Source organism: Scyliorhinus torazame, chromosome 8, assembly GCF_047496885.1.
Source record: "Scyliorhinus torazame isolate Kashiwa2021f chromosome 8, sScyTor2.1, whole genome shotgun sequence".
NCBI classification, from domain to species: Eukaryota; Metazoa; Chordata; class Chondrichthyes; order Carcharhiniformes; family Scyliorhinidae; genus Scyliorhinus; species Scyliorhinus torazame.
Window position 1 is genome coordinate 187457802 of NC_092714.1, and position 26382 is coordinate 187484183.

At 46.4% G+C, this 26382-nt stretch overlaps 1 protein-coding gene across 2 annotated transcripts in view; it reads right to left on the minus strand.

The window, feature by feature from the left end:
- LOC140428305 (solute carrier family 12 member 5-like) overlaps positions 1-26382 on the minus strand; it is a 1013162-nt gene that overhangs the window by 69761 nt on the left and 917019 nt on the right. For both annotated transcript variants that reach the window (XM_072514639.1, XM_072514638.1), the window contains exons 16-17: positions 13558-13662; positions 11183-11351 (exon numbers count right to left, since the gene is read on the minus strand). In XM_072514639.1, coding sequence (XP_072370740.1) covers positions 11183-11351; positions 13558-13662 — 274 coding nt within the window. The remainder of the gene's footprint in view (positions 1-11182; positions 11352-13557; positions 13663-26382) is intronic.

A 26382-nucleotide genomic window follows, 5' to 3' on the forward strand; every position in this document is an offset into this window, starting at 1 on the left:
ATCCTGCAAATCAATTGAACTTTTTACATCAGAAAATAAGGATCTGCACAAAATCGGCAGCACCTTTGTAATTAATACCTATGGTGATGATAAATGGTTAGCTCCATTTTCCTGATATAACTGTTTACCAGCGATACACATGATACATGATGGGACTGTACCAGTGATCTATTCCACACTCCCTAACGTCACTTAATCTAACCCAAAAATAGCACAGCTGTTCTTTGTAACAACAATAATCTCCTGGCTTGAATGCATTGCACAATTTGTTATCTGAGAAACAACAGAATTGAAATTGCAACTAGAAGGAAAATAACACGACCAGCCATCAGGAAGAAGGGAGATTTACTTGTATGCGCGCACTGGATGTGATCCCGATTCACATGAAATGATCGGACAGCATTGTAAACAATGCAAAGTAACCGTCCAAATCAGCCAAAATCAGATTTGTAGATGTACCTCAACTACCTTTTGATGTTCCACTTCAGAAAATTACCTGAACAATATTGAGATTCTCCTGAATTGATTTCCCAGCCAGTAAAGGAACATTTAAAAAAATAAATTTAAAGTGCCCAATTCTTTTTTTTTTCCAATTAAGAGGCAATTTAGCGTGGCCAATCCATCTAACCTGCACATCTTTGGGTTGTGGGCATGAGATCTACACAGGGAGAATGTGCCAACTCCACACGGAGAGTGACCTGTGGCCAGGATCGAACCCGGGTCCTTGGCGCCGTGAGGCATCAGTACTAACCATTGCGCCATCTTGCCACCTCTCCAGTAAAGGAACTTGAGCCAATATTAGTCTTCCATTGTTGTCAGTCACATTATGCTCGATGTGCTGAGACCATAAATGTGTCAAGCACAGTTGCTGGTCACGAAAGGATTTTGAATTTATTTTTGCCATTCAATTTAAATATTTGATGCCAGTTTGTTGATTCCTTACTCTATGAAATGAAGGTAACAGTTATATTGTTTATGTACCTTATTTCAAGGCCAAAAGCAGGAATAGAGAAGTCTGCAATGGTTTGGATCGCCAGGCAGATTCTTTACATACAGAAGCACGACAGCTGGTTAGAAAGGGTCCGCAGTTTAAAAAAGCGCCATTTTGCGTGCGCGAGTGTATTCAACCTAGGCACATGCAGACAATATTACCAACTCATTATCGAATTACAAGAAAAGGTCTTGAATTAGATATTCACAGTTCTGCATATGTTCGCTGACATTCAGGTGTGAAGTGCATCAATGAAGCTCTGCACCATCATGTCTCGGTAAACAAGGGGCTGATTTCCATGGCTTTAGTTCTGTTTACCACACCTCGGTGGTATTTGCTTACTAATTATTCATCTGTTTAATGAATTGACTTGATGACTGAATTGATGTAACTGAACTCCCACGCAGCTGAAAAATATATTGTGCTATAGCCCTGTTTATAATATTTACTGTTGCGATTATGCATAGTTATCATAAAATGACAGAACTTACAGTGCAGAAGGAGGCCATTCGACCCATCGTGTCTGCACCGGCCCTTGGAAAGAGCAGCCTACTTAAGCCCACACTCCACCCTATCCCCGTAACCCAGTAACCCCACCTAACCTTTTTGGACACTAAGGGCAAGTTAGGATGGCCAATCCACCTAACCTGCACATCTTTGGACTGTGGGAGGAAACCGGAGCACCCGGAGGAAACCCACGCAGACACGGGGAGAACGTGCAAACTCCGCACAGACAGTGACCCAAGCCGGGAATTGAACCTGGGACCCTGGAGCTGTGAAGCAACAGTGCTAACCACTGTGCTACCGTGCTGCCTTTATCGACTTATTTAAGTGAAATAGATTTTTCAAATTATGCTTCTTTTATATAAATAGTGATAAGTTACACGTGAGGTCAAATTTATGCAATGGTGTGGGGTTAGAATTTATGTATATTCTCCATTAATCTGTGGTCAAAATGGAGGCATATGAATAGGTTATGGCAATACTGGGGAGATTGTTGCTAGCGTTTGCCATGGGTGGAAGTGACAAAGGCGGCAGAAAATCTTGCACAGTCTGTGGGAACGAGAATCCCGGCGGAAAAATACCCGAATGTATTTTAAGGGCCCATCATATGTTTCTCCCAGGTGGGAATTCCCCCCATGTCACGTTGGCGATGTTTATAACAGCTATTGCAAAACAGGAAGCTGTTGAGGGGAACCGGGGGCGCAAAGTTAAGTATAGCCCCCGGAGTGGGGGGTGGGGAACATGCCCCCTGGCACTCCCAATCTGGCAATGCCAATCTATGGTGTGCCTGAGGTGAGCCCTCTGGGCCCATTGGAGGGTTCCTCTTATCTGTGTGTGCATGAGGGGGAGGGTGCTGCCATGGTGATTGTGGGAGGGGCTGCCCCAATGCTTGTGTGTAGGGGGTGGGGATGCCTGAATGGATGTGTGTGCGGGAGGGAGGGAGATTGGTTGGTCTGTTGCTTGAGTGGAGGCGGCTTTCCTGAAGCCTTTGTTGGGGGGGGGGAGGGGGTTGCCAATTACTTATTTGTCCCGATGATTGTGGGGGCTCCCCAGTGTTCATAGGGGGATGGGGAAGGGATTTAATTTCTTAGGCAGATTAGGGTGCCCTTTAAAAATGGCGCCCGATCTCTGTGGAGTCGGCATTGCCGGCTCTATCAGGCCCCGCCCCACCAGTGTGATGGCAGAAACCAGTGCACCAGATGTTCGCTGAAACTGACACTCTGACAAATTATTGGAACATTTCGTCCATTGTCTGCAACGGTTTTGAATAGGAGGCTGGTTATTGCATATTAATTGGGTATTAATTGTATTCAACTGGTGGGCATTAATTGGCCTCATCTGTCCTCGTATATATATATTGCAGCACTGGAAGCAGCTTGCTGGCTTAGTCTATAATTTTCCGTTGGGGTTTTAATTGAATGAGTAAGTGAGAGGTCCCGGGTACAATTCCTAGATGAATACTTTTGAACCTCTTTGCGGATCTGCTTCTGGCAGGTCCAGGCAGTGGGCAGTTGAGGTGGTCATTCAACCTGACTATCTGCCCTTCTTCCGCAACTCTGTTTGCATCAGGCTGTCCCTGCAAAGGGAGATTGTGTTGTCAGCCTGCCTGCTTGAGGCCTTCCATGGTCGATAGGCACCAGAAGGGTTGGAGTCTATCATCAGCCATGACAATATTATTTTAATGAGTTTCCTTTAAAGTTCCGTCTTTTCTTTTACAGTGGCCCATTAAGGGGCTGTTAACTTGTTCATAAGTTAAATGTTAATTGTTTATTTTAATGAATACTCCAGTAGGGTGGAAGGAGGGCAGTTGTTTTGGGGCTCCAGTTCACAAAATGTGTGTCTCCTTCGATAAAATCTTGTCAGCATTAGTCTTCAGTCTTCTATCTTTCAACATCTGGTTAATCGAGTTCTAAAGTGCATCAGGTGAAAAATATTTGTACAGCAGATGGGATCGTGACATCCTTTCTCCTGAAACTGCGGGCATGATTTATCTGCCGCTTTCCTCCTGGAATTGAAATTGGATGCGGCCGGAATATCCTGGGAGAAGTCTTCCAGGATAGTGGTTACGCCTCGTGAGATCTAACCAGATTTCACAAGATGTCGAGATCCAAATCGCGCCCACAATGGCGGGACCCTGACTTGCATAGTCAAATGAGTTTAAAAACACACTTAACAGTGCTGTCACCATATCGACCGGCCACCCGGCATCTAGCGGTCTGGCTGAGGAGATACCAGCAGGGCGCCATTTAGCACTGGTTCCCACAAACAGGGACCAGGCGGAGAAGCATGTGGGGGTGTCTCCCAGATGATCGGAGGCCCCCGGATGGCCGCCCTCCGGGCAGAGCACCACCCTGGCAATGTTTGTGCCACCCGGGCACCTTCGCACTTCCAGCTGGCCACCCTGGTGGTGCCACCTGGATGCCACCCTGACATTGCCAATGTGCCCAGGTGGCACTGACAGGTTGGCCAAGCTGGCAGTTTGCCCACACCAGGGATCGGGCCCGGGGGTGCCCTGTCCGTATGAGGTGGGGTGCAGGGTGGCCCAAGGACCCCTTATAGGTGAGTTCGGGCGTTGGGGGATCCTGATCTCTTCCTGCACTGAGGAGCTTCTGCGACTGATTGTGGCCTGCAGAGAACTTTCTGTCAGGGCTCGCAAAAACCCAAAGTGCCATTAGATAGCGGGGTCGTTCTTGGCACTAGAAGCACCGGGAACGACTCTGCTAATCCCTCCTAGAACAGACATTGTCTTTTTTTAGTGAAATTGCGCCCGGTAAAAATCATTACTTGACGTTTTAATCTTCTTAACAACATCTACAACATATTTACAGTAAATATAATTTGTTCAGATAAGCAGGGATATTTCTGGCAGCAAAATACTTTCAAAAGGAAGAAAACAGTGCCTGCTTTAAGGGATGGGAGAACATCAATAGCTTAGCAAAGCATAGTTAAAGAAAACATGTGTTAGCTCCTGAAAATTACAAAGGAAAACACAATCTCTCGGCATTTCAAAAGCATAGGTAGGAAGAAATGTTTTATGGATCCACATGTTTTTTTGCAAATGTTTTATAATGAAATTCAAAGATATCAATTTGACAGTAACAAATCTGGAATTCAATGGCATCTATCCCAAGTGTATGCCAGTGTTGTACTTGGGGCTCTATGTCTCGTAGAACTCACTGTTTGTGTAAATTTAGTGTATTAAATGAACTGAGTTCTAAAAGCTCTTGCTCGAACGCTTGTCTGATTAAAAGCTATTTAAAAACACAGTGACGTAATGAGATTTGAGATTGAAACTACTTGCCATGACAATGTATGGACACAGTTAAAGTGCTGTGTGTGACACCATTAAAGACAGCAAATCTAAAACAAGCAACAGTTTAATTCAATAAAAATAATGAGTGCCTGAAAACAAATTGCAAATGGTGAATTGGAACGGCACTTATATTAGAGAGTTTTCCCCAATATTAAGTTCATAAGTTTATCGCCCAGTCTGAAATTGATGGCTTAGTTGATCTCAGCTGAAGAATGCTTGGCGACTGAGAATTGTTCTTTGCATTTCTAGACTGGGGAAAGGTGGAAGGAGACAAGGGGCTGAAGAAGGGTTCGGAAGAGGAGGAGCAGTCTCTGTCAGGGAGAGAACCTGAGAACATCTAAGACACTCAGAAGGTAAGAAGGTAAGTAAGTGATTTTTACCCATTTTTACTTTTATACCTTTTTCAAATTGTGTGTGTCGGGGGGAAACTGAAGTGACATCACAGAAAAGCTGTGGCCTGAGTGGCTGGTTGGGAATCTACACTAAATTAAAAAAATTAAGCATTGGTAACTAATTAAACATAATTACTTAATTATAATTTAGAGGGGTATCTAAGCCAGAGATCGGAGAGTACTATATTTAGCTTTCGCATTTCTATTAGAAATCTAGTGCTAGGAAACAGATAGTTAACAGTAACTTTGAAAATTAAAAAAATATATATTAAAAATTAAATTTTTTTGTAAATTCTTTTTAAATTAATTGACGCAATGTCAATTAGAGGGGCGCAGTGCTCTGACTGTGAGGTGTGGCAGGTCCGGGAGGCTTCCAGCATCCCGGATGGCTTCATCTGCAGAAAGTGCACTCAACTGGAGCTCCTCACAGACCGCATGGTTCGGTTGGAGCAGCAATTGGATGCACTTAGGAGCATGCAGGTGGCAGAAAGCGTCATAGATCACAGTTATGTAAATGTGGTCACACCCAAGGTGCAGGCAGAGAAATGGGTGACCACCAGAAAGGGCAGGCAGTCAGTGCAGGAATCCCCTGTGGTTGTCCCCCTCTCGAACAGGTATACCCCTTTGGATACTGTCGGGGGGGATAGCCTATCAGGGGAAAACAGCAGCAGCCAGAGCAGTGGCACCACGGTTGGCTCTGATGTTCAGAAGGGAGGGTCAAAGTGCAGAAGAGTAATAGTAATAGGGGACTCTATAGTCAGGGGCACAGATAGGCGCTTCTGTGGACGTGAAAGAGACTCCAGGATGGTATGTTGCCTCCCTGGTGCAAGGGTCCAGGATGTCTCTGAATGGGTAGAGGGCATCCTGAAGGGGGAGGGCAAACAGGCAGAGGTCGTTGTACATATTGGTACTAACGACATAGGCAGGAAGGGGCATTAGGTCCTGCAGCAGGAGTTCAGGGAGCTAGGCAGAAAGTTAAAAGACAGGACCTCGAGGGTTGTAATCTCGGGATTACTCCCTGTGCCACGTGCCAGTGAGGCTAGAAATAGGAAGATAGAGCAGCTAAACACGTGGCTAAACAGCTGGTGTAGGAGGGAGGGTTTCTGTTATCTGGACCACTGGGAGCTCTTCCGGGGCAGGTGTGACCTATATAAGAAGGACGGGTTGCATCTAAACCGGAGAGGCATAAATATCCTGGCCCGAGGTTTGCTAGTGTCACACGGGAGGGTTTAAACTAGTATGGCAGGGGGGTGGGCACGGGAGCAATAGGTCAGAAGGTGAGAGCATTGAGGGAGAACTAGGGAATAGGGACAGTGGGGCTCTGAGGCAGAGCAGACAGGGAGAAGTTGCTGAACACGGCGGGTCTGGTGGCCTGAAGTGCATATGTTTTAATGCAAGAAGTATTACGGGTAAGGCAGATGAAATTAGAGCTTGGATTAGTACTTGGAACTATGATGTTGTTGCCATTACAGAGACCTGGTTGAGGGAAGGGCAGGATTGGCAGCTAAACGTTCCAGGATTTAGATGTTTCAGGCGGGATAGAGGGGGATGTAAAAGGGGAGGCGGAGTTGCGCTACTGGTTCGGGAGAATATCACAGCTGTACTGCGGGAGGACACCTCAGAGGGCAGTGAGGCTATATGGGTAGAGATCAGGAATAAGAAGGGTGCAGTCACAATGTTGGGGGTTTACTACAGGCCTCCCAGCCAGCGGGAGATAGAGCAGCAGATAGGTAGACAGATTTTGGAAAAGAGTAAAAACAACAGGGTTGTGGTGATGGGAGACTTCAACTTTCCCAATATTGACTGGGACTCACTTAGTGCCAGGGGCTTAGACGGGGCGGAGTTTGTAAGGAGCATCCAGGAGGGCTTCTTAAAACAATATGTAGACAGTCCAACTAGGGAAGGGGCGGTACTGGACCTGGTATTTGGGAATGAGCCCGGCCAGATGGTAGATGTTTCAGTAGGGGAGCATTTCGGTAACAGTGACCACAATTCAGTAAGTTTTAAAGTACTGGTGGACAAGGATAAGAGTGGTCCTAGGATGAATGTGCTAAATTGGGGGAAGGCTAATTATAACAATATTAGGCGGGAACTGAAGAACATAGATTGGGGGCGGATGTTTGAGGGCAAATCAACATCTGACATGTGGGAGGCTTTCAAGTGTCAGTTGAAAGTAATTCAGGACCGGCATGTTCCTGTGAGGAAGAAGGATAAATACGGCAATTTTCGGGAACCTTGGATAACGAGAGATATTGTAGGCCTCGTCAAAAAGAAAAAGGAGGCATTTGTCAGGGCTAAAAGGTTGGGAACAGACGAAGCCTGCGTGGAATATAAGGAAAGTAGGAAGGAACTTAAGCAAGGAGTCAGGAGGGCTAGAAGGGGTCACAAAAAGTCATTGGCAAATAGGGTTAAGGAAAATCCCAAGGCTTTTTACACGTACATAAAAAGCAAGAGGGTAGCCAGGGAAAGGGTTGGCCCACTGAAGAATAGGCAAGGGAACCTATGTATGGAGCCAGAGGAAATGGGCGAGGTACTCAATGAATACTTTGCATCAGTATTCACCAAAGAGAAGAAATTGGTAGATGTTGAGTCTGGAGAAGGGTGTGTAGATAGCCTGGGTCACATTGAGATCCAAAAAGACGAGGTGTTGGGTGTCTTAAAAAATATTAAGGTCGATAAGTCACCAGGGCCTGATGGGATCTACCCCAGAATACCTAAGGAAGCTGGAGAGGAAATTGCTGAGGCCTTGACAGAAATCTTTGGATCTTCACTGTCTTCAGGGGATGTCCCGGAGGACTAGAGAATAGCCAATGTTGTTCCTCTGTTTAAGAAGGGTAGCAAGGATAATCCCGGGAACTATAAGCCGGTGAGCCTTACTTCAGTGGTAGGGAAATTACTGGAGAAAATTCTTCGAGACAGGATCTACTCCCATTTGGAAGCAAATGGACGTATTAGTGAGAGGCAGCACGGTTTTGTGAAGGGAAGGTCGTGTCTCACTAACTTGATAGAGTTTTTCGAGGAGGTCACTAAGATGATTGATGCAGGTAGGGCAGTGGATGTTGTCTAGATGGACTTCAGTAAGGCCTTTGACAAGGTCCCTCATGGTAGACTAGTACAAAATGTGAAGTCACACGGGATCAGGGGTGAGCTGGCAAGGTGGATACAGAACTGGCTAGGTCATAGAAGGCAGAGAGTAGCAATGGAAGGATGCTTTTCTAATTGGAGGGCTGTGACCAGTGGTGTTCCACAGGGATCAGTGCTGGGACCTTTGCTCTTTGTAGTATATATAAATGATTTGGAGGAAAATGTAACTGGTCTGATTAGTAAGTTTGCAGACGACACAAAGGTTGGTGGAATTGCGGATAGCGATGAGGACTGTCAGAGGATACAGCAGGATTTAGATTGTTTGGAGACTTGGGCGGAGAGATGGCAGATGGAGTTTAATCTGGACAAATGTGAGGTAATGCATTTTGGAAGGTCTAATGCAGGTAGGGAATATACAGTGAATGGTAGAACCCTTAAGAGTATTGAAAGTCAAAGAGATCTAGGAGTACAGGTCCACAGGTCATTGAAAGGGGCAACACAGGTGGAGAAGGTAGTCAAGAAGGCATACGGCATGCTTGCCTTCATTGGCCGGGGCATTGAGTATAAGAATTGGCAAGTCATGTTGCAGCTGTATAGAATCTTAGTTAGGCCACACTTGGAGTATAGTGTTCAATTCTGGTCGCCACACTACCAGAAGGATGTGGAGGCTTTAGAGAGGGTGCAGAAGAGATTTACCAGAATGTTGCCTGGTACGGAGGGCATTAGCTATGAGGAGCGGTTGAATAAACTCGGTTTGTTCTCACTGGAACGAAGGAGGTTGAGGGGAGACCTGATAGAGGTCTACAAAATTATGAGGGGCATAGACAGAGTGGATAGTCAGAGGCTTTTCCCCAGGGTAGAGGGGTCAATTACTGGGGGGCATAGGTTTAAGGTGAGAGGGGCAAGGTTTGGAGTAGATGTACGAGGCAAGTTTTCTACGCAGAGGGTAGTGGGTGCCTGGAACTCGCTACCGGAGGAGGTGGTGGAAGCAGGGACGATAGTGACATTTAAGGGGCATCTTGACAAATACATGTATAGGATGGGAATAGAGGGATACGGACCCAGGAAGTGTAGAAGATTGTGGTTTAGTCGGGCAGCATGGTCGGCACGGGCTTGGAGGGCCGAAGGGCTGTACATTTCTTTGTTCTTTGTTTGTTTGTTAATGGTCATTGCGTTGGCACCCATTTTGGGCAGATGTTGAAATTCATGGACAGTGTCTTCAGGAAAGGAGAAGACAACATTGAACTAGGGGGAAAAAGTATTTTATTCTAATATATATATATATACCAAAAATGTTGAAATCTGGTAAATATTCTGTAAAGAATTCCCTCTCTCATGGGATGCAAGTGGTTATTTCAAATTTTTCCACCTCATTAATTGTACATCATGTCAATAAATGCATCTGCTAGACTTAAGGAAATACATGATTGAAACTATTCTTTCATTGCTCCTTTAGCTTGGATCAGTAGAAAACATCAAAAATAACTGACTTCAGCCAGTTTAAAAATTAAATTTAGGAGCGGGATTTTCCATTCCTGCTGGCTCAATGACTGTGAATTCCCACCCGACGTCAAAGGACCCTTTACTGGTCCATTAAATTATCCATCCTGCCAGTGACTGTCCCCACAGCGGGTGGGACCTTTTGAGATATTTGACTGAAGTGGTGACTGAACTATATTCACCACACTTTCTACTTCTAAATTGCTTACAAATCTAACGTGTTAATCATTCCAGACTTGCACCAAATATTGGACCAAAGATTTTAAATCCTGTAAACCGGCAACATGCAGATCTGACGATTGGCACACGTTGGCAAACTCATAGAAGTCAAAGGATGGCTCGTTTTCAAAAAGCTAAAATGTCACACTATGGGGGACACGCTTCCGAAGTTGCGTTGAGGCAAATTGCCTGAAGAGGGAACTTGCCTTGGCATCTGATGTGGCAAACCGATAAGTCTAGAATCACTCATATCAAAGAAGCTCACTAATTGGTGGTGTAGTAACTAGCAAGGAGGAAAGCCTTACATTATAGGACGATTTAGACAGGCTGATCAGATGTGCAGAACAGTGGCAAGTGGAATTTAATTCTGAAAAGTGTGAGGTGACTCATTTTGGGAGGGCTAACAGGTCTTGGTAACATACAATGAACGGCAGGACACTGGGAAGTACAGAGGACCAGAGGGACCTTGGGGTGCATGTCATAGATTGCTGAAGACAGCAGGGCAGATAGATAAGGTGGTTAAGAAGGCATATGGGATACTTGTCTCTATTAACCAGGGCAAAGAATACAAGAGCAGGAAGGTTATGACAAAGCTGTATAAAATGCTGGTTAGGCCACTGCTGGAGTACTCTGTACAGTTCTGGTCACCACACTATAGGAAGGGTGTGATTGCACTGGAGAGGATGCAGAGGAGACTCACCAGGATATTGCCTGGATTGGAGCATTTCAGCTAGAAAGAGAGGCTGGTTAGGCTAGGGTTGTTTTTGTTAGAGCAGAGAAGGCTGATGGGGGCCTGATTGAGGTGCACAAAATTATGCGGGACATAATTAGGGTAGATAGGAAGGAACCTTTCCACTTAGCTGAGGGATCAGTAACCAGGGGGCATTGATCTAAGGGACAGAGGATTTAGAAGGGATTTGAGGAAAATTCTTTTTAACCAGAGAGTGGTGGGAATCTGGAACTCACTGCCTGAAAGGGTGGTAGAGGCGGGAACCCTCACAACATTTAAGCAGCATTTAGATGAACACTTGAAACGCCATAGCACACAAGGCTCAGACCAAGTGTTGGAAAATGGGATCAGAAAGCTTGGTGACTGGCACAGACATGATGGGCCTAAGCGCATTTTGTGTGCTGTAAAGCTCTATGACAATGAAAGGATGACATTAGGTTAATGTGTACCTCTTCAGCCCGCTGGGCCTGGGTGTGATTTTCCAGGAAGCTTCCCTCCAATACTGAGCCCACAATGGTGAGTCCTTTCCCAGCCTTGAGCTGGCAGGTGAAAGTCAGAAGCTGTGGATGTTTAACATTCTGGTCTTGATCCACCTTTACAAGTACGAGAAGCTGGGGCCTATGAGCAAACAAAATTATTTTGGTGAATTCAACATGTAACAAAAGAACATAACCCATCCAATTAGGATGATTCTACGGGGTGGATTCTCCATTGCCCAATGCCGCGATTGGGATTCCCGACCAGGCAGAGAATGGAGCGTTCCCTGAAAAATGGATATTGCGATGCGCCAACGCTAGCCGACGGCCTCAGTGCACTACCCACCCCACATCGGCAGAAGGATGCAAATCATTTCAATATAATTAAATGATTGGAACCCAAATTCACCACCCTTCGCCCTCCCTCCCCCCACAAGAATGTTTATAAACATTGTAGTTAGCATCAAAGCAGCCGACTCAAGATGCATTCAAGCATGAAGGGAAAGATAGATAAACAATCCACCAAGCACCTGTCTCTGGACTAATAAAACTGTCAATCACTGGCTGGTGAAATGCACTGCTGTGTGAAATTGAATGACGGTTTTGCATTTCAAAGTCTGTCATGGGATTTGAAGTACTTTCAAGTGTACTTGGCTTTCAAGGAAGCTTCTGATACTTGTAACAGCTGCTGCTTTAAACATTTTTGTCTGAGGCAGCAGATGCTAGGAAATGGCAAGTGAAAATGCAGTGATTTTTCATTGAACTGCCTGGACTGCTCTTCAGTTTTCAGGCAGGGGTGACTAATGAGGGTCTCTGATGGGGGTCTTTGATTGGGGTCTATTGGAGTCTCTGATAGGGTCTCTGATGGGGAGACTGAATGGAGTTTCTGATGTGGGTCCTTGATGCGGGTCGATGATGGTGTGATGAGGGGGGAGGGCCTGATTGGCATCTAATGGGGGGTCGAATGGAGGGTCTGATGTGGAATCTGGTGGGTGTAATTGATGGGGGGTTGATAGGGGTGACTGATGGGGGTGACTGATAGGGGGTGACTGATAGGTGGGGTGGGGAGGTCGGTGGGGAAGGGCCCAGGTCTCCCTCATGCGTGCGAGCTGCGGGAGGGTGACCCATTATTCCTATGGTGGGGATGTCCCTACTTGTTAGTGGGGGCACAGGATTTGCGTTATTGGGGGCCGCCATTGGACCTCAGGATCGGGCCGCCTGCTCAAAATGGCAGCCCGAAACATGGATTCCGACGGAATCTGGCGAGTTCTCCTCCATGCACAAATTTGTATGCTAAAGGGGAGAGGCTCGCATTCTGGGCCTCGCTCTTTGTGCCAACAGAGACCAGCCTGGCAGGAGCACCTAGGCTCCAGAATGGAGAATTCCTGCCTACACTTCCATCCAATTCTCTTCCCACATGTAGTGGTGCACTCAGGCAGACGTTCATCTGTTCCCAAAACTACTAATTATTGGAACAGGTGATGAGTCTGTCGCCAGGGGCTTATAGATTGAGGGGCACCACTCCACATCAAGCACAGCTGACCCGGAGTCTCGACCATTCTTACCAACCACCATTGGGGTACTTAGAAGGATTTGCAGGTTGATACTCAACCTGTTTGACCGCATTATGAACACATCTTTCTCGCCTGTCAAGTCCTGAGGTGGGACTCTGGTGCACTATCAATTACAACGAGACGAGAGTAGAATGTAATCGAGGCTTTATTACACAGAGATGTGTGGCCTCCTACAGCAGCTTATGAAATGGCTGCTGTTCGGAGAGCATACACATTTATACTCCGCCTCCTGGGCGGAGCCAGCAGGCAGGGATCTACCCCCGTACCTGTAGTACAGGGGCCTTACCGTAATACCCATATATACAATATAATACAACAGTGGTGACTACCACAGACTCGAACCCGACCTTCTGTCTCAGAGGCAGGGGCGCTACACACTGCGCTGCAAGACCTCATATGATTCTACATTTAGAATACATTCATCGATTATAGCTGGAACCCAGTCTTCAGCAAAATCCATTCAATAAAGCTTTATTGGTTAATGCAACGGGGCCAATTTTGTGTTCACCCTGAGGTAAGGAAAGTATCCCCTTTATTCAATCACTCATATTAAGCGAACACAACAGAGTGCATGGGGAACTAATGTTTGCACTTCAGGCTGTGTTATCCAGTCCAATTTATAATATTCAGGATGCCTTACGAATTGCCAAGTATGCAGAACTCTCACCTTTAATTGCTGATAGTTACGAATTGCTGGTAGACTTGCAGGTGTTAACCCAAAGCAATTTTGCTAGACAAGGATATTAAGCTTAAAAGTTTAAATTGGCCACTAACCTCCAGTTCTTAGTGTGAGGAGGACCTTCTTCAAGTCTGAGCAGAGCATATCGGGCTGCACTGAGGGACACACCACGGATTCCATCTCCCCATTCTTTCTCAGCTCTGCATGAAGGAAATAAGAATCAGCAAAACATTCTGCCATTCACATCCCCATGAGTGAATCACTTACACCTACGCATAACCGGTCAGTAATGCATTACGATCTGATTGGACAGCAGCAATATTGCAATAATACCTTGCACAAAATGTACATTGTTTGGACTGTTAACTTGTCAAGGAAAACTGAATTAAATTGCAGGACCTGTCATGTGATTGTGGTTCTCCTCTAGGTTAAATATCATGAGAATTGCTTTCATTGTTTTACTGATATTAATCTTTCTGATGCTGCCAATCAAATAGGTAACGTTATTCCATTTTGCCGCTCTTGTCAGTCTGTTCAGTCTGTTTTCATTGACTTACTGAAGCAGTTGCTTTCAACTCCTTCAGGCCAAATTGTATTAATATTTTTACAGTGTCCTTCAGATTCACTAGGGTTTTCTTTGCGAACGTTCAGTCTTATGGGCTCTTCTAAGTTCTCGTTGTCAGACTGATCCAGCGTCATGGTCACCTTGTCATTCATTTGTCTTGAAGGATATTCAAGGACTTGATACCAAATGGCCTCACTCTGTGCCTTGAATGACTCTATGACTCTCTGAATGACCTATTGCTGATACCTTTGCGCAGTTCGAGGACCCATGTCTTTGTACATTGAGTGCTGTGGAAATAAAATGCCATATTTACACAGTAACATCCTAATGGAGTTCAATGACTGAATAAAACCATCACAGCTGGTCAACAAAATCATTAGTAATTTAGTTACCATCCCTTAGACAGACCAGGGCAGGTTTATTATGTCACTATGGCACATTTTCAGGTAACAGCAGAATGGCCAGTGTCTTCCAACATTTCTAGCATTAATTGGTGCGAGCTGAATGGATCCACCCAATTATTAGGAGGCACATCAAAATCATACATTATTTCTGGGGTGCATTTCCTGTCATTTAATGCCTTGGCAATGTGACTCGAGTGCTCAGCATTGCTACCAGCGAGAGGAAGAATGAAACTATGCTAAATGGAGAATGGAGATTGATGGTGGCCAAGTTAAAGAAACAATTTCACCAAAGCAGACATTGTAGCCACTCTTCATCTCCACTGGGTGATCCAGTAGTGATGGAAGTGCCACTAAAGGCCTGTCAGCAGTACATGAGCCTGACCCAGGGCAAAGGGCTGGGGTTAGCCTTCACCAAGATGGTGAGTGAGGGTAGGGGAGCTGTGTGAGGTGTAAAGTCCACTGTCAATGCTTCAACAAATTCCCACCAGGTTGAAAAATATACAAATAATTTAGGCAGGAGTTGGTTTTGAATTTACATGCACCAACAACATGTCTAACTACATGCATGCATTTAACTACATGTGATTTGTTTTGTTTGAAAATGCCAGACTAGCTGACACAGAAAATTAATTATTGGCGGTAGTACACGAGTAAGACCACAATGAATTTATACAATGATGTGGAGATGCCAGCGTTGGACTGGGGTGAGCACAGTAAGAAATCTTACAACACCAGGTTAAAGTCCAACAGGTTTATTTGGAATCACTAGCTTTTGGAGTGCAGCTGATGAAGGAGATGCGTTCCGAAAATTAGTGATTCCAAATAAACATGTTGACTTCAACCTGGTGTTGTATGATTTCTACTATAAGAGGAGAAAACACAATGTCATACATTCAGTATTACCAAGGTAAATAGGAGAGATTAAATGGCAAAGTTAGCTCTGTCCTTCCTTATGTTTTAAGTCTGGAGCCACTTCTGCCAGTTAATTATTCCTATCTTCCAACTTATTAGAAATCTCTCCATTTTCTTCTTTTGCTGCCCTTTCCCTCTTGACCCTCACATCCTTCCCCATCTTCTCCCTTGGTTTTGTGGTTGCTTAAATACTGCTTACCTCTAACATCAATTAGTTCTGAAGAAATATTTCAACCTGAAACATTTGGGCCAAATTTCTGAGGAGTCATGGCTGAAAGCCCAGACTTCCATTAGTTTGTTGAAACAGGTGCTCACAAGGGAAAACATTGCTTGATTGACAGTTCTTCTTATCAGATCTATTTTGCCATTGGCTCAATGTTTATTTACATATGAACATTACATTCAAACATACAAATTGAAGCAAGTATAGGCTCTTCAACCGCTTGAACCTGCTTTGCCATTTGATAAGAGCATGGTTGATCTAATTATGGCCTCAACTCCATTTTTTTGACTATCCCCTATACCCTTTGACTCCCTTGTCAATAAGGAATCTATCTAACTCAGCCCTAAACTATTCAATGACCATGGGCGTCGTTCTCCGACCCCCCGCCGGGTCTCCGGCACCGGAGATTCGGCGGGGGCGGGAATCGCGCCACGCCGGTTGGCGGGCCCACCCGCTCGATTCTCCGGCCCGTATGGGCCGAAGTCCCGCCGATAAATTGCCTGTCCCGCCGGTGTGGATTAAACCACCTTTTGAACGGCGGGACAAGGCGGCGTGGGCGGGCTCCGGGGTCCTGGGGGGGGCGCGGGGCGATCTGGCCCCGGGAGGTGCCCCCACGGTGGCCTGGCCCGCGAGCACCCCCCTCTGCTGACGATTAACTTTCCGCAAAGAAGTCGACGAACAGTTGCCACCTCTGGGTAAACCCGAACATTGACCCTCTCAAGGCAAACTTGATTTTCTCCAAACAGAGAAAGCTAGCCATGTCCGATCGCCAGGTCTCCGACTTCGGGGGCTATAAGTCCCTCCAAGCTAATAATATCCATCTCCGGGCTACCAGGGAAGCAAAGGCCAGAACGTCTGCCTCTTTCTCCTCCTGGATTCCCGGATCTTCCAACACCCTGAAAATCGCCACCTCTGGACTCGGTGCCACCCTTGTTTTTAACACCATAGACATGACATCTTCAAACCCCTGCCAGAATCCCCTAAGCTTTGGACATGTCCAGAACATGTGGACATGGTTCTCTGGCCCTCCCGCACATTTTGCACACCTATCTTCTATCCCAAAGAACCTGCTCATCCGGGCCACTGTCATGTGAGCTCGGTGAACGACCTTGAATTGTATCAGGCTGAGCCTGGCACATGTTGTGGATGCTTTGACTCTACTCAATGCGTCCGCCCATAGACCATCCTCTATCTCTCCTCCCAACTCCTCTTCCCACTTGCGCTTCAGCTCCTTCGTCTGCGTCTCCTCTGACCCCATAAGTTCCTTGTAAATGTCAGAGACCATCCCTTCTCCCACCCACCCTCTGGAAACTCCCCTGTCCTGTATCCCCCTTGGTGGTAGGAGAGGGAAGGTTGAAACCTGCCTACGTAGGAAGTCCCGCACCTGCAGGTACCTGAATTTGTTTCCCCTCGCCAATCCAAATTTCTCCTCCAGCTCCCTCAAGCTAGGAAAGCTCCCCTCTATAAACATATCCCCCATCCTCTCAATCCCTGCTCTCTGCCAGCTCCGAAACCCCCCGTTCATCCTTCCGGGGCAAACCGGTGATTATTACAGATTGGAGACCAAACCGATGCTCCCACTGCTCCCACATGCCTCCTCCATTGCCCACAGACTCTCAGGGCAGCCACCACCACGGGGCTGGATGGAGTACCATGCCGGCGGGAACGGCAGAGGTGCCGTTATCAACGCCCCCACGCTGGTGCCCTTACATGAAGCCACCTCCATACGCTCCCATGCCAACCCTCCACCCACCACCCACTTCCTGATCATGGCTATATTCGCCGCCCAATAGTAGTTACTGAAATTTGGCAGTGCCAGCCCGCCCTCTCCCCGGCTCCGCTCAAGCATCCCCCTCTTTACTCGCGGGGTCTTGCCCGCTATACAAAGCCAGTGATCCGTTTAAAAAAGGACCGCGGAATAAAGATGGGGAGACACTGAAACACAAACAGGAATATCGGGAGGACTGTCATCTTCACCGTCTGCACCCTCTCTGCTAGTGACAACGGGAGCGCGTCCCACTTCCGATAATCGTCCTTCATTTGGTCTACTAGTCGGGCCAGATTTATTTGTGCAGCCGTTCCCATTCCCGTGCCACTTGGATGCCTAGATACCTAAAGCTTCCCCCTACCACTCTAAACAGCAGCTCCCCCAGTCGCCTCTCCTGTCCCCTCGCCTGGACCGCAAATATCTCACTTTTCCTCATATTTAGTTTATACCCCAAAAAACGGCCAAATTCCCCCAGAATCCTCATGATTTCTTCCATCTACTCTGCTGGGTCCGATACATACAGGAGCAGGTCATCTGCATAAAGCGAGACTCTGTGTTCCACTCCGCCCCGGACCAGCCCCCTCCAGCCCCTCGGCTCCATGGCTAATGCGAACAACAGTGGGTAGAGGGGGCAGCCTAAAATAGTCCGATGTTGTCCTATTCATCCATACGCTCGCCACAGGAGCCTGATACAGCAACCTGACCCAGTCAATAAAGTCCTCCCAAATCCGAAACGTCCCAGTACCTCCCACAGATATTCCCATTCTACTTGATGAAAGGCCTTCTCTGCGTCCATTGCGACCACTATCTCCACCTCCCTATCTTCCGGGGGCATCATGATCATGTTTAATAGTCTTCTTACATTGGCCACCAACTGCCTTCCCTTAACAAATCCCGTCTGGTCCTCCCCAATAACGTCCGGAACACAATCTTCAATCCTAGAGGACAAAGTTTTGGCCAGCAGTTTGGTGTCCACATTCAATAGGGATATCGGCTTGTAGGACCCACACAGCTCCGGGTTCTTGTCTCGCTTCAGGATCAGCAAAATCGTGGCCTGTGACATCGTCGGGGGAAGTACCCCTCTCTCCCTTGCCTCATTGAATGTATTCATCAACAACGGCCCCAATATCCCAGAGAACTTTTTATAGAACTCCACTGGGTACCCATCTGGCCCCGGGGCTTTACCCAACTCCATGGCCTTCAGATCCTCCGCTATCTCTTCCATCCCGATTGGGGCCTCCAGCCCTTCTACCAGCTCTCATCCACCTTCTGGAAATTCAGCCCCCCGAGGAAGTGCCTCATCCCCTCCAGCCCCGTTGGGGGATCCGACTCATACAGCCTACTGTAAAACTCCTTAAACGCCTTATTCATCCCTGCTGAGTCTCCAACCAGGTTCCCATCTCCATCCTTTACTTTCCCTATCTCCCTGGCTGCCTCCCTCTTTATAAGCTGCTGTGCAAGCATTCTGCTGGCCTTCTCCCCAGGCTCATAAATCGCCCCCTCGCCTTTCTCAGCTGCTCCACCGCCCTCCCTGTGGTTAACAAGCTGAACTCCGCCTGTAGCCTCCGCCGTTCCCTTAGAAGCCCTGCCTCTGGGGTCTCTGCATACCTCCTGTCGACCTGTAGTATCTCCTTCACCAGTCGGTCCGTCTCTGCCCTGTCTATCTTCTCCCTGTGGGCCCGTATTGAGATCAGCTCCCCTCTAACCACCGTCTTCAATGTTTCCCAGACTGCGTTATCACTGTGTGATCACAAAGTGATCACTGGCTTTCCCCTGTGTCATTGACTTCCAGGTAGTTCTGAATACATTTCCTCAGCCGCCCGCACATCTCTTCGTCAGCTAAAAGACCCACGTCTAACCTCCAGTGTGGGCGCTGGTTACTGTCTTTACTAGCCTGTAGGTCAACCCAGTGTGGAGTATGGTCTGAGATTGTGATCGCCGAGTACCCCGGGTCCACCACCCCCATCAGTAAAGCCCTGCTCAGAATAAAGAAATCAATCCGGGAGTACACTTTATGCACGTGTGAGCAGAAGGAGAACCCCTTTACTCTTGGCTGCCCAAATCTCCATGAGTCCACCCCCCCCATCTGCCCCATGAACCCTTTTAGTTCCTTTGCCATTGTTGGCACCCTGCCCATTTTTGAGCTTGACCGGTCTAAACCAGGTTCAATAACTGTGTTGAAGTCCCCTCCCATGACCAACTTATGCAAATCCAGGTCCGGTATCTTCCCCAGCATCCTCTTTATAAACTCCACATCTTCCTAATTTAGCGCATACACATTTACTAATACCTCCTGCACCCCCTCCAATTTCCCACTGATCATAATGTACCGGCCTCCCACATCTGAAACTATTCTTCCCGCCTGAAACACCACCCGCTTGTTGATCAGGATCGCGACCCCTCTAGTCTTCGAGTCCAGTCCCGAGTGAAAAACCTGTCCAACCCAACCTTTCCTTAATTTAATCTGGTCAGCTACTCTGAGATGCATCTCCCGTAGCATTACCACGTCCCGCCTTCAGTCCTCTCAAATGCGCGAACACGTGTGCCCTCTTGACTGGCTCATTTAGCCCTCGTACATTCCAGGTGATCAGCCTAGTTGGGGGGCTCATCGCCCCCCTTCGCCGATCAGACATCACCTTTCTTGGGCCAGTCTCCAGCCCGCGCCCCGCGCCTCCACCGGCCCGACCTCCTCTCTGTCCCTCAGCAACAGTCCCTCCTTCATCAGCAGAGCATTTCCCCCCCCTCCCCCCACCTAGTAACAGCACAATATAGATTGACCCCTTTGATAAGCCTAACATCTGCTCACCCCCCCCCACTATGTTTCCATGAGCTAGCCCGCCCAGCTAGCTTGGTGGCCCCCACCCCTGGCACCAGACATTCTCCCACCTATTGTTCCCTCACCGCCCTCCTCCCGCTCATACACACATATTCAAATGACAAACAATCCCAACACAATTGCCCAACAGAAAAAAACGTTAATCAAAGATCAAATAAGAGATCCAGCATCTAAACAAACACACCTCCATCCCCCAACGGTGCAAATGTAAACTTTAACTCACTCAGCTCTGCAACTGGCCCCAAATCAATACAGAAGGCATTACAAATAAATTCCACAAAACGAAAACCAAGAAACTTTTAAAAACATGGACCTCGCAGCAAAATTCAAAAGTTCTCAGTCAAAAGCTCCTTTTTAGAATCTACTTTCAATCTGTAGTAGCTATGGAAGTTATAAGTTGCTTCCCAGAAATATAGGGTAACCTAGCGACAGCAGCAAGTGTTTGAAGAGCTGTCGGGGCGGGGGTGAGGGGGGGAGCAAATGCTGGGGGAGGCAGTAGACGGAGGGCGGGGGGGGGGGGGCATGCAGTCTGCGAGTTCCGAATATTCCAAAGAAAATTGAAAAGAAGGTATGTGATTGGCCGGTGAACATTTTCTCTTTTTCTCATATCTAAAATGGAAACTTTAATGAGGGTACGTATAACATTAAAACAATTGGAATCTCCTGAAACTCAGGTAATTTATCAGTAAGCTTTACTGGTAAAGCTTATTAGCAGTAGCAGGGTTTATTAATTACAAATTACCCAAGAAAAGAAAACTCATAATGAAAATGGCAGGGCAGATGATGTGTTACAGCTGCAATATATAGGAACTGGTGGAAGCCAGTGTGACCATGGCAATCATACTTGCGTCTGCAGCTTGAGGAGCTTTGGCTCAGAGTTAATGATCTGAAGACCAATTTACTGATATTGTGATGCATCAAGAAAGAGGAAGTTACCTGGAGACTTTGCTTTAGGAGGCAGTCACACCCCTTCTGGTCGGGTCTTCTGATTTGGTCAGGGGTCAGGGACAGGGGTGTGTGACTGCGAGAGAGGCAGGTAAGGGAGTTGAGAAGGTAGAAGTGAAGGTGCCTCAGCACTTGCAATTGCCCAACAGTTTAAAGTTCTTGCAGATTGTATGGATGAGAGTGGGGACTGCAGGGTGGATGAGAGCATGCCATGGCACCCAAAGGTGTAGGAGGCCAGTCAAATGGGGGGAGTAAATAGGAATGCTGTGGTAGTCGGGGACAATATAGTTCAGGGATAGGCACAGTTCGCTGTAACTGAGTGCAAGAGTCCAAAAGGCTGTATTGTCTGCCTGGTGCTAGAGTTTGGGTCATCTACTCTGGGCTGGAGAGGAGCTTGCAGTGGGCGATGGAGGATCCAGTTGTTGTGGCCCACATGAGTACCAATGAAATAGATAGGACGAGGAATGAGGTTCTGCTTTGGGATTACGAACAGCTAGGGGCAAAAATTGAAACTCAGAGCCTCAAAGGTAATAATCTCTGGATTATTAAAGACTTGTGTGGAAGAAATAGATTTAGTTTCATGGGGCACTGGCAACAATATTGGAGCAAGAGGGAGCTGTACCATTGGGATGAGCTTCACCTGAGCCGTGCTGGACCCAGTGTTCTGGTGAGTCATATAACGAGGGTGGTAAAGAGGGCTTTAAACAAAATAGTGAGGGGAAGAGATCATGTGAGGGAAGTTGTTGTAACTTAAAGGGAAAAACATGGTAATAGTGCAGGATAGCGACTTGGGTAATGATAGCCGGTGTATATCAGGAAGGGACAAAGCACATAAAATTAAGAATGCACCAGCAGATAAGGCCAGAGATTGCAAAAATGCGAAAAAGGCAGAATTATGTGTATCTCAATGTGACAAAATGGATACATTTTAGCACAGATAGAAATAAATGGGGTAACTTTTCTGATCCTGCCCGCCACAGGAATTGTCATGGGCGGGGCGGGTAATTTAATGGACCATTAAAACGTTCAGTGACCTTGGGCGGGTGGGACTGGAAAATCCCGCCCACTATGACCTGATGGTCATTATGGAGATATGGTTGAAAAGAGTACAAGGCTGGGATATTTGACAGTTTGGAAAGACAGGAGGAGCTAGGAAAAGGTGGTATGGTAACTCTGTTAATTAAGAATGTAATTAGTACATTAGTGAGAGATGATCTTAGCTTGAAAGAGCAAGATGTTGATTCATTTTGGGTAGAGATAGGAAAGGTACAAGGTCAATTGTAGGAATAATTCATAGGTCCCCTAACTGTAGTACACTGTATGACAGATTATACGGAAGAAATGAATGGGACATGTAAGAAAAGCACTGCAATAATTGTGGGCGAATTTAAACTCCATGTACATTAGATTGAATTGGATTAGCCTGAAAAATGACTTCATAGAGTGTATTCAGGACAGTTTCTTAGAGCATTATGCTCTAGCGTCAACAAAGGAAATTGAATATAAAAGTAGGGAAGATTTACTGCAGTGTGTAGTGGCAGTGACATAGTGGTATTGTCACTGGACTAGCAATCCAGAGATCCAGGGTAATACTCTGGGGATCTGGGTTCAAATCCCGCCACAGCATGTGGTGAAATTTGAGTTCAATATATGTCGAACATTAAAAGACTAATGATGACTGTGAAACCATTTTCCATTGTCGTAAAAATTCCATTTGGTTCGTTAATGTCCTTTAGGGAAGGAAATCTATCATCCTTACCTTGTCTGGCCTATATGTGACTCCAGATCCACAACAATGAGGTTGACACTTAAATACTGTCAGGGATGGCCAGTGACGCCCACATCCCATGAATAAATACATTTTTTAAAAAGCTGTACAATGCTTTGGTGAAACGACAGCTGGAGTACTGTGTACGGTTTTCACTTTATTTTGAAATAGGACATAATTGTGTTAAGACGCAGTTCACTGAAGGTTCACTTGACTCATTCCTGGGATGAAGGACTTAGCTTATAAAGAAAGGTTAAACAGATTTGGCATTTACCCACCGGAGTTTAGAAGAATGAGAGGTGACCTTATTGAAACATTTAAGATCCTGAGGGGACTTAACAGGGTGGATACTGGGATATTTTCACTTGTGGGAGGGATCAGAACTAGGAGGATGCAGGTTAAAAATAAGAGGTCCCGCTTTTAAGACGGCGATGAGCAGAGTTTTGTTTTCTCTCAGAAGGTCATTAGTCTGTGGTATTCTCTTTCCCTGAGAGCAGTGGAGATTCATAGAATCATAGAATTTACAGTGCAGAAGGAGGCCATTTGACCACTGAGTCTGTACGGGCCCTTGGAAAGAGCACTCTATTTAATCTCACACCTCCACCCTATCCCCGTAACCCAGTAACCCCACCTGACCTTTGGCCTCTAAGGGGCAATTTAGCATGCCCAATCCACCTAACCTGCACATCTTTAGACTGTAGGAGGAAACCGGAGCACCCGGAGGAAACCCACGCAGACACGGGGAGAACGTGCAGACTCCGCACAGACAGACACCCGAGGCTGGAATTGAACCATGGTTCCTGGAGCTGTGAGGCAGCAGAGCTAACCACTGTGTCACCATACCGAGATTGGGTCATTTAATTTTTTCAAGACTCACTCAGATAGATTTTTGATAGACAAGGGAGTCATGGGTTTCTTCACAAGAAAGTGAAGTTGAGTTCAGAATTGGATCAGGCATGATCTTATTGAAAGCAGAGTAGCTTTGAAGGGCTGGAATGGCCTATTCCTGCTCCTCGATGCTGATGTTGCTATGAATGGGTACGGAAGTGTAATGAGTTGGCATGGAGAATATAAGAGGTAATTCTGGGCGGGTGGAGGGAATTGGATGGCATAGATGGTATGAGGGTCCACTGGGGGTGGCCAGTCAGGCATGGGCCGGCATGAGTTGGAATGCATGGGGTATAGGTGAGGGTGTGAGGCGTAATACTAGCGGGCCTAATATTTAACAGTACAACCCGAACAAATTCCAAGAGAACCAAGGCGGGTCTATTAACCAGCCCAGCTTGGCACTCGGCAACATCTATGGCTGTCTCTGATCTATGTCTGGGGTGGCAGGCAAGGCTGCAGAATGCCTGTGAAGCACACAAAGCCCCCTTGCAAAGCACCATTCGTGGGGAGGTGGCGGGGTTCAGGTGAAGGGAGACTTAGAAACCCAGAGAGAAATGTCCAGGTATAGGAACAGTATGGCGATGTAGGTAAAGACAAGCAGAGTGGGACAAGAAGGAACAAAGGGTTGAACAAAAAATGCACAACAGTGAATGAGGTAATTGAAGAGAGCATGAGTAATAAAATGAAATTAAATGTTTTTCATCTGAATGCACAAAGCATCTGCAATAAGATAGAAGAATTAGTGCCACAGATAGAGGTAAATCATTTATCTAATTCCGCCCCCCCCCCGACAATCATCGGGGTCTCCCCGCACCCTCTCCTCCCCCAGCCCAACACTGAGGAAGTATTGCCAGCATTCCCTCCCTCGTAACCGCTCCCCCTTTGCCTGAAAATTTCTCCCTCACTGCCCGTGCTGTGCCAGGGGACGGTGTCGGGGGTGGGGGTGGGGGCTGTGCCAAGGGACAGTGCCCAGGTATGTCCCTCTCCACCTTTGCGCCCCCAGAGGGATCCCTTTGGCTGAAGTTGGTATTTAAAAAGCTGTTGTAAACCTCGCCGACGTGAGTATGAATATTTAAGGAGGGGGAATCATGTGGCGGGGAGGCCTGCGAATAATATTAGAATTTGTTATAGTCCATTTAAGTGAGATTCCTGCCCCTGGTGTGCGTGCACCTTGTGGTGTCACCGGCGAGGAGAGGGAAAAATCGCTAAACACGATCTCTCCGGAGAGAATCGCGTTTCCCAATTCTCTCCAGATTGTCTGCCAACATTGCCATTCTCTCTGAGATTATTGTACGGTCACAAGCTGATCAAGGCTGGGAAATAAATATTACGAGATGCACGATACTTTGGTAAGGCAGACAAAATGGTAAAGGAGTAAGGGTAGCCCAGAAGAACATTGGTGGAAAAGGATTTGGCCTTTGAAGATCATGAGGTAGAATCAGTGTGGGTGGAAATCAGGAATAGCAAAAGTCAGAAAAATGTTGGGAGTAATTTACAGGCCCCATAACAGTAGCTGTTCCATTGGGCAGAGCATTAAACAAGAAATTATTGGAGCCTGTCACAAAGGAAATATAATTGTGAGGGACTTTAATCTTCCTTTCAGCTGGGACAATAAAATTGGCAAGAAAGGAAGATGAGTTTGTAACATGTTTTTGTGATAGTTTCTTGGAGCAGTACACAATAGAACAGACTAGGAGAAAGCTATCTTAGACCTAGTGTTATGATTAAGAAGTCTTACAACACCAGGTTAAAGTCCAACAGGTTTGTTTCGAATCACTAGCTTTCGGAGCACAGCTCCTACCTCACCTGAGGAAAGCTAGTGATTCGATACAAATCTGTTGTACTTTAACCTGGTGTTGTAAGACTTCTTACTGTGCCCACCCCAGTCCAATGCCGGCATCTCCACATCATGGCTAGTGTAATGAAGCTGAGTTAATCGGCAATGTAAAAGATCCACTGGGAAATAATGGTCATCATACCATTCAATCCCATATCAAGCATGAAAGTGACATAATCCCATCACAAACAATAACCTTAAACTTAAACAAAGCCAATTACATATTATGAGGGAAGAATTGGGTAAGTAGACTAAAGGTTATGGAAGTAAGGGAAGAGTGGGAAATATTTAAAGACACAATTCAAAATGTTCAACAAAAATGCATTCCATTAAAAAACAAAACTCAGCAAGAAGGACCCATCCAGGGCTCACTGAGGAAGTTAAGGATAGTATTAGATCGAAAGAAAAGGCTTACAATGCTGCAAAAAACAGTAGCAAGTCTGAGGATTGGGAGTGTTTCAGAAACCAACAAAGGACAACCAAAATGTTGATAGAAAGGGAAAAGATAAAAGATCAGAGTAAACTAGCCAGTGTTCTAAAAACATATTGTTCGGGCTTTTGTAAGAACATAAAAGAGAAGAGAGTAGCTAAAGGTCCTTTGCAGCAGAGACAGGGGATTTTATCATGGGGAATGAGGAAATGGTGGAGGTATTGAACAAATATGTTGTGTCTGTCTTCGCAGTGGAAGACATAAGTTCCTAACGAGAAATAGATGGTAACCTTGCAGCTTAAAGAGGAAATTAGGAAAATCAATATCAGCAGAGATAAAATATT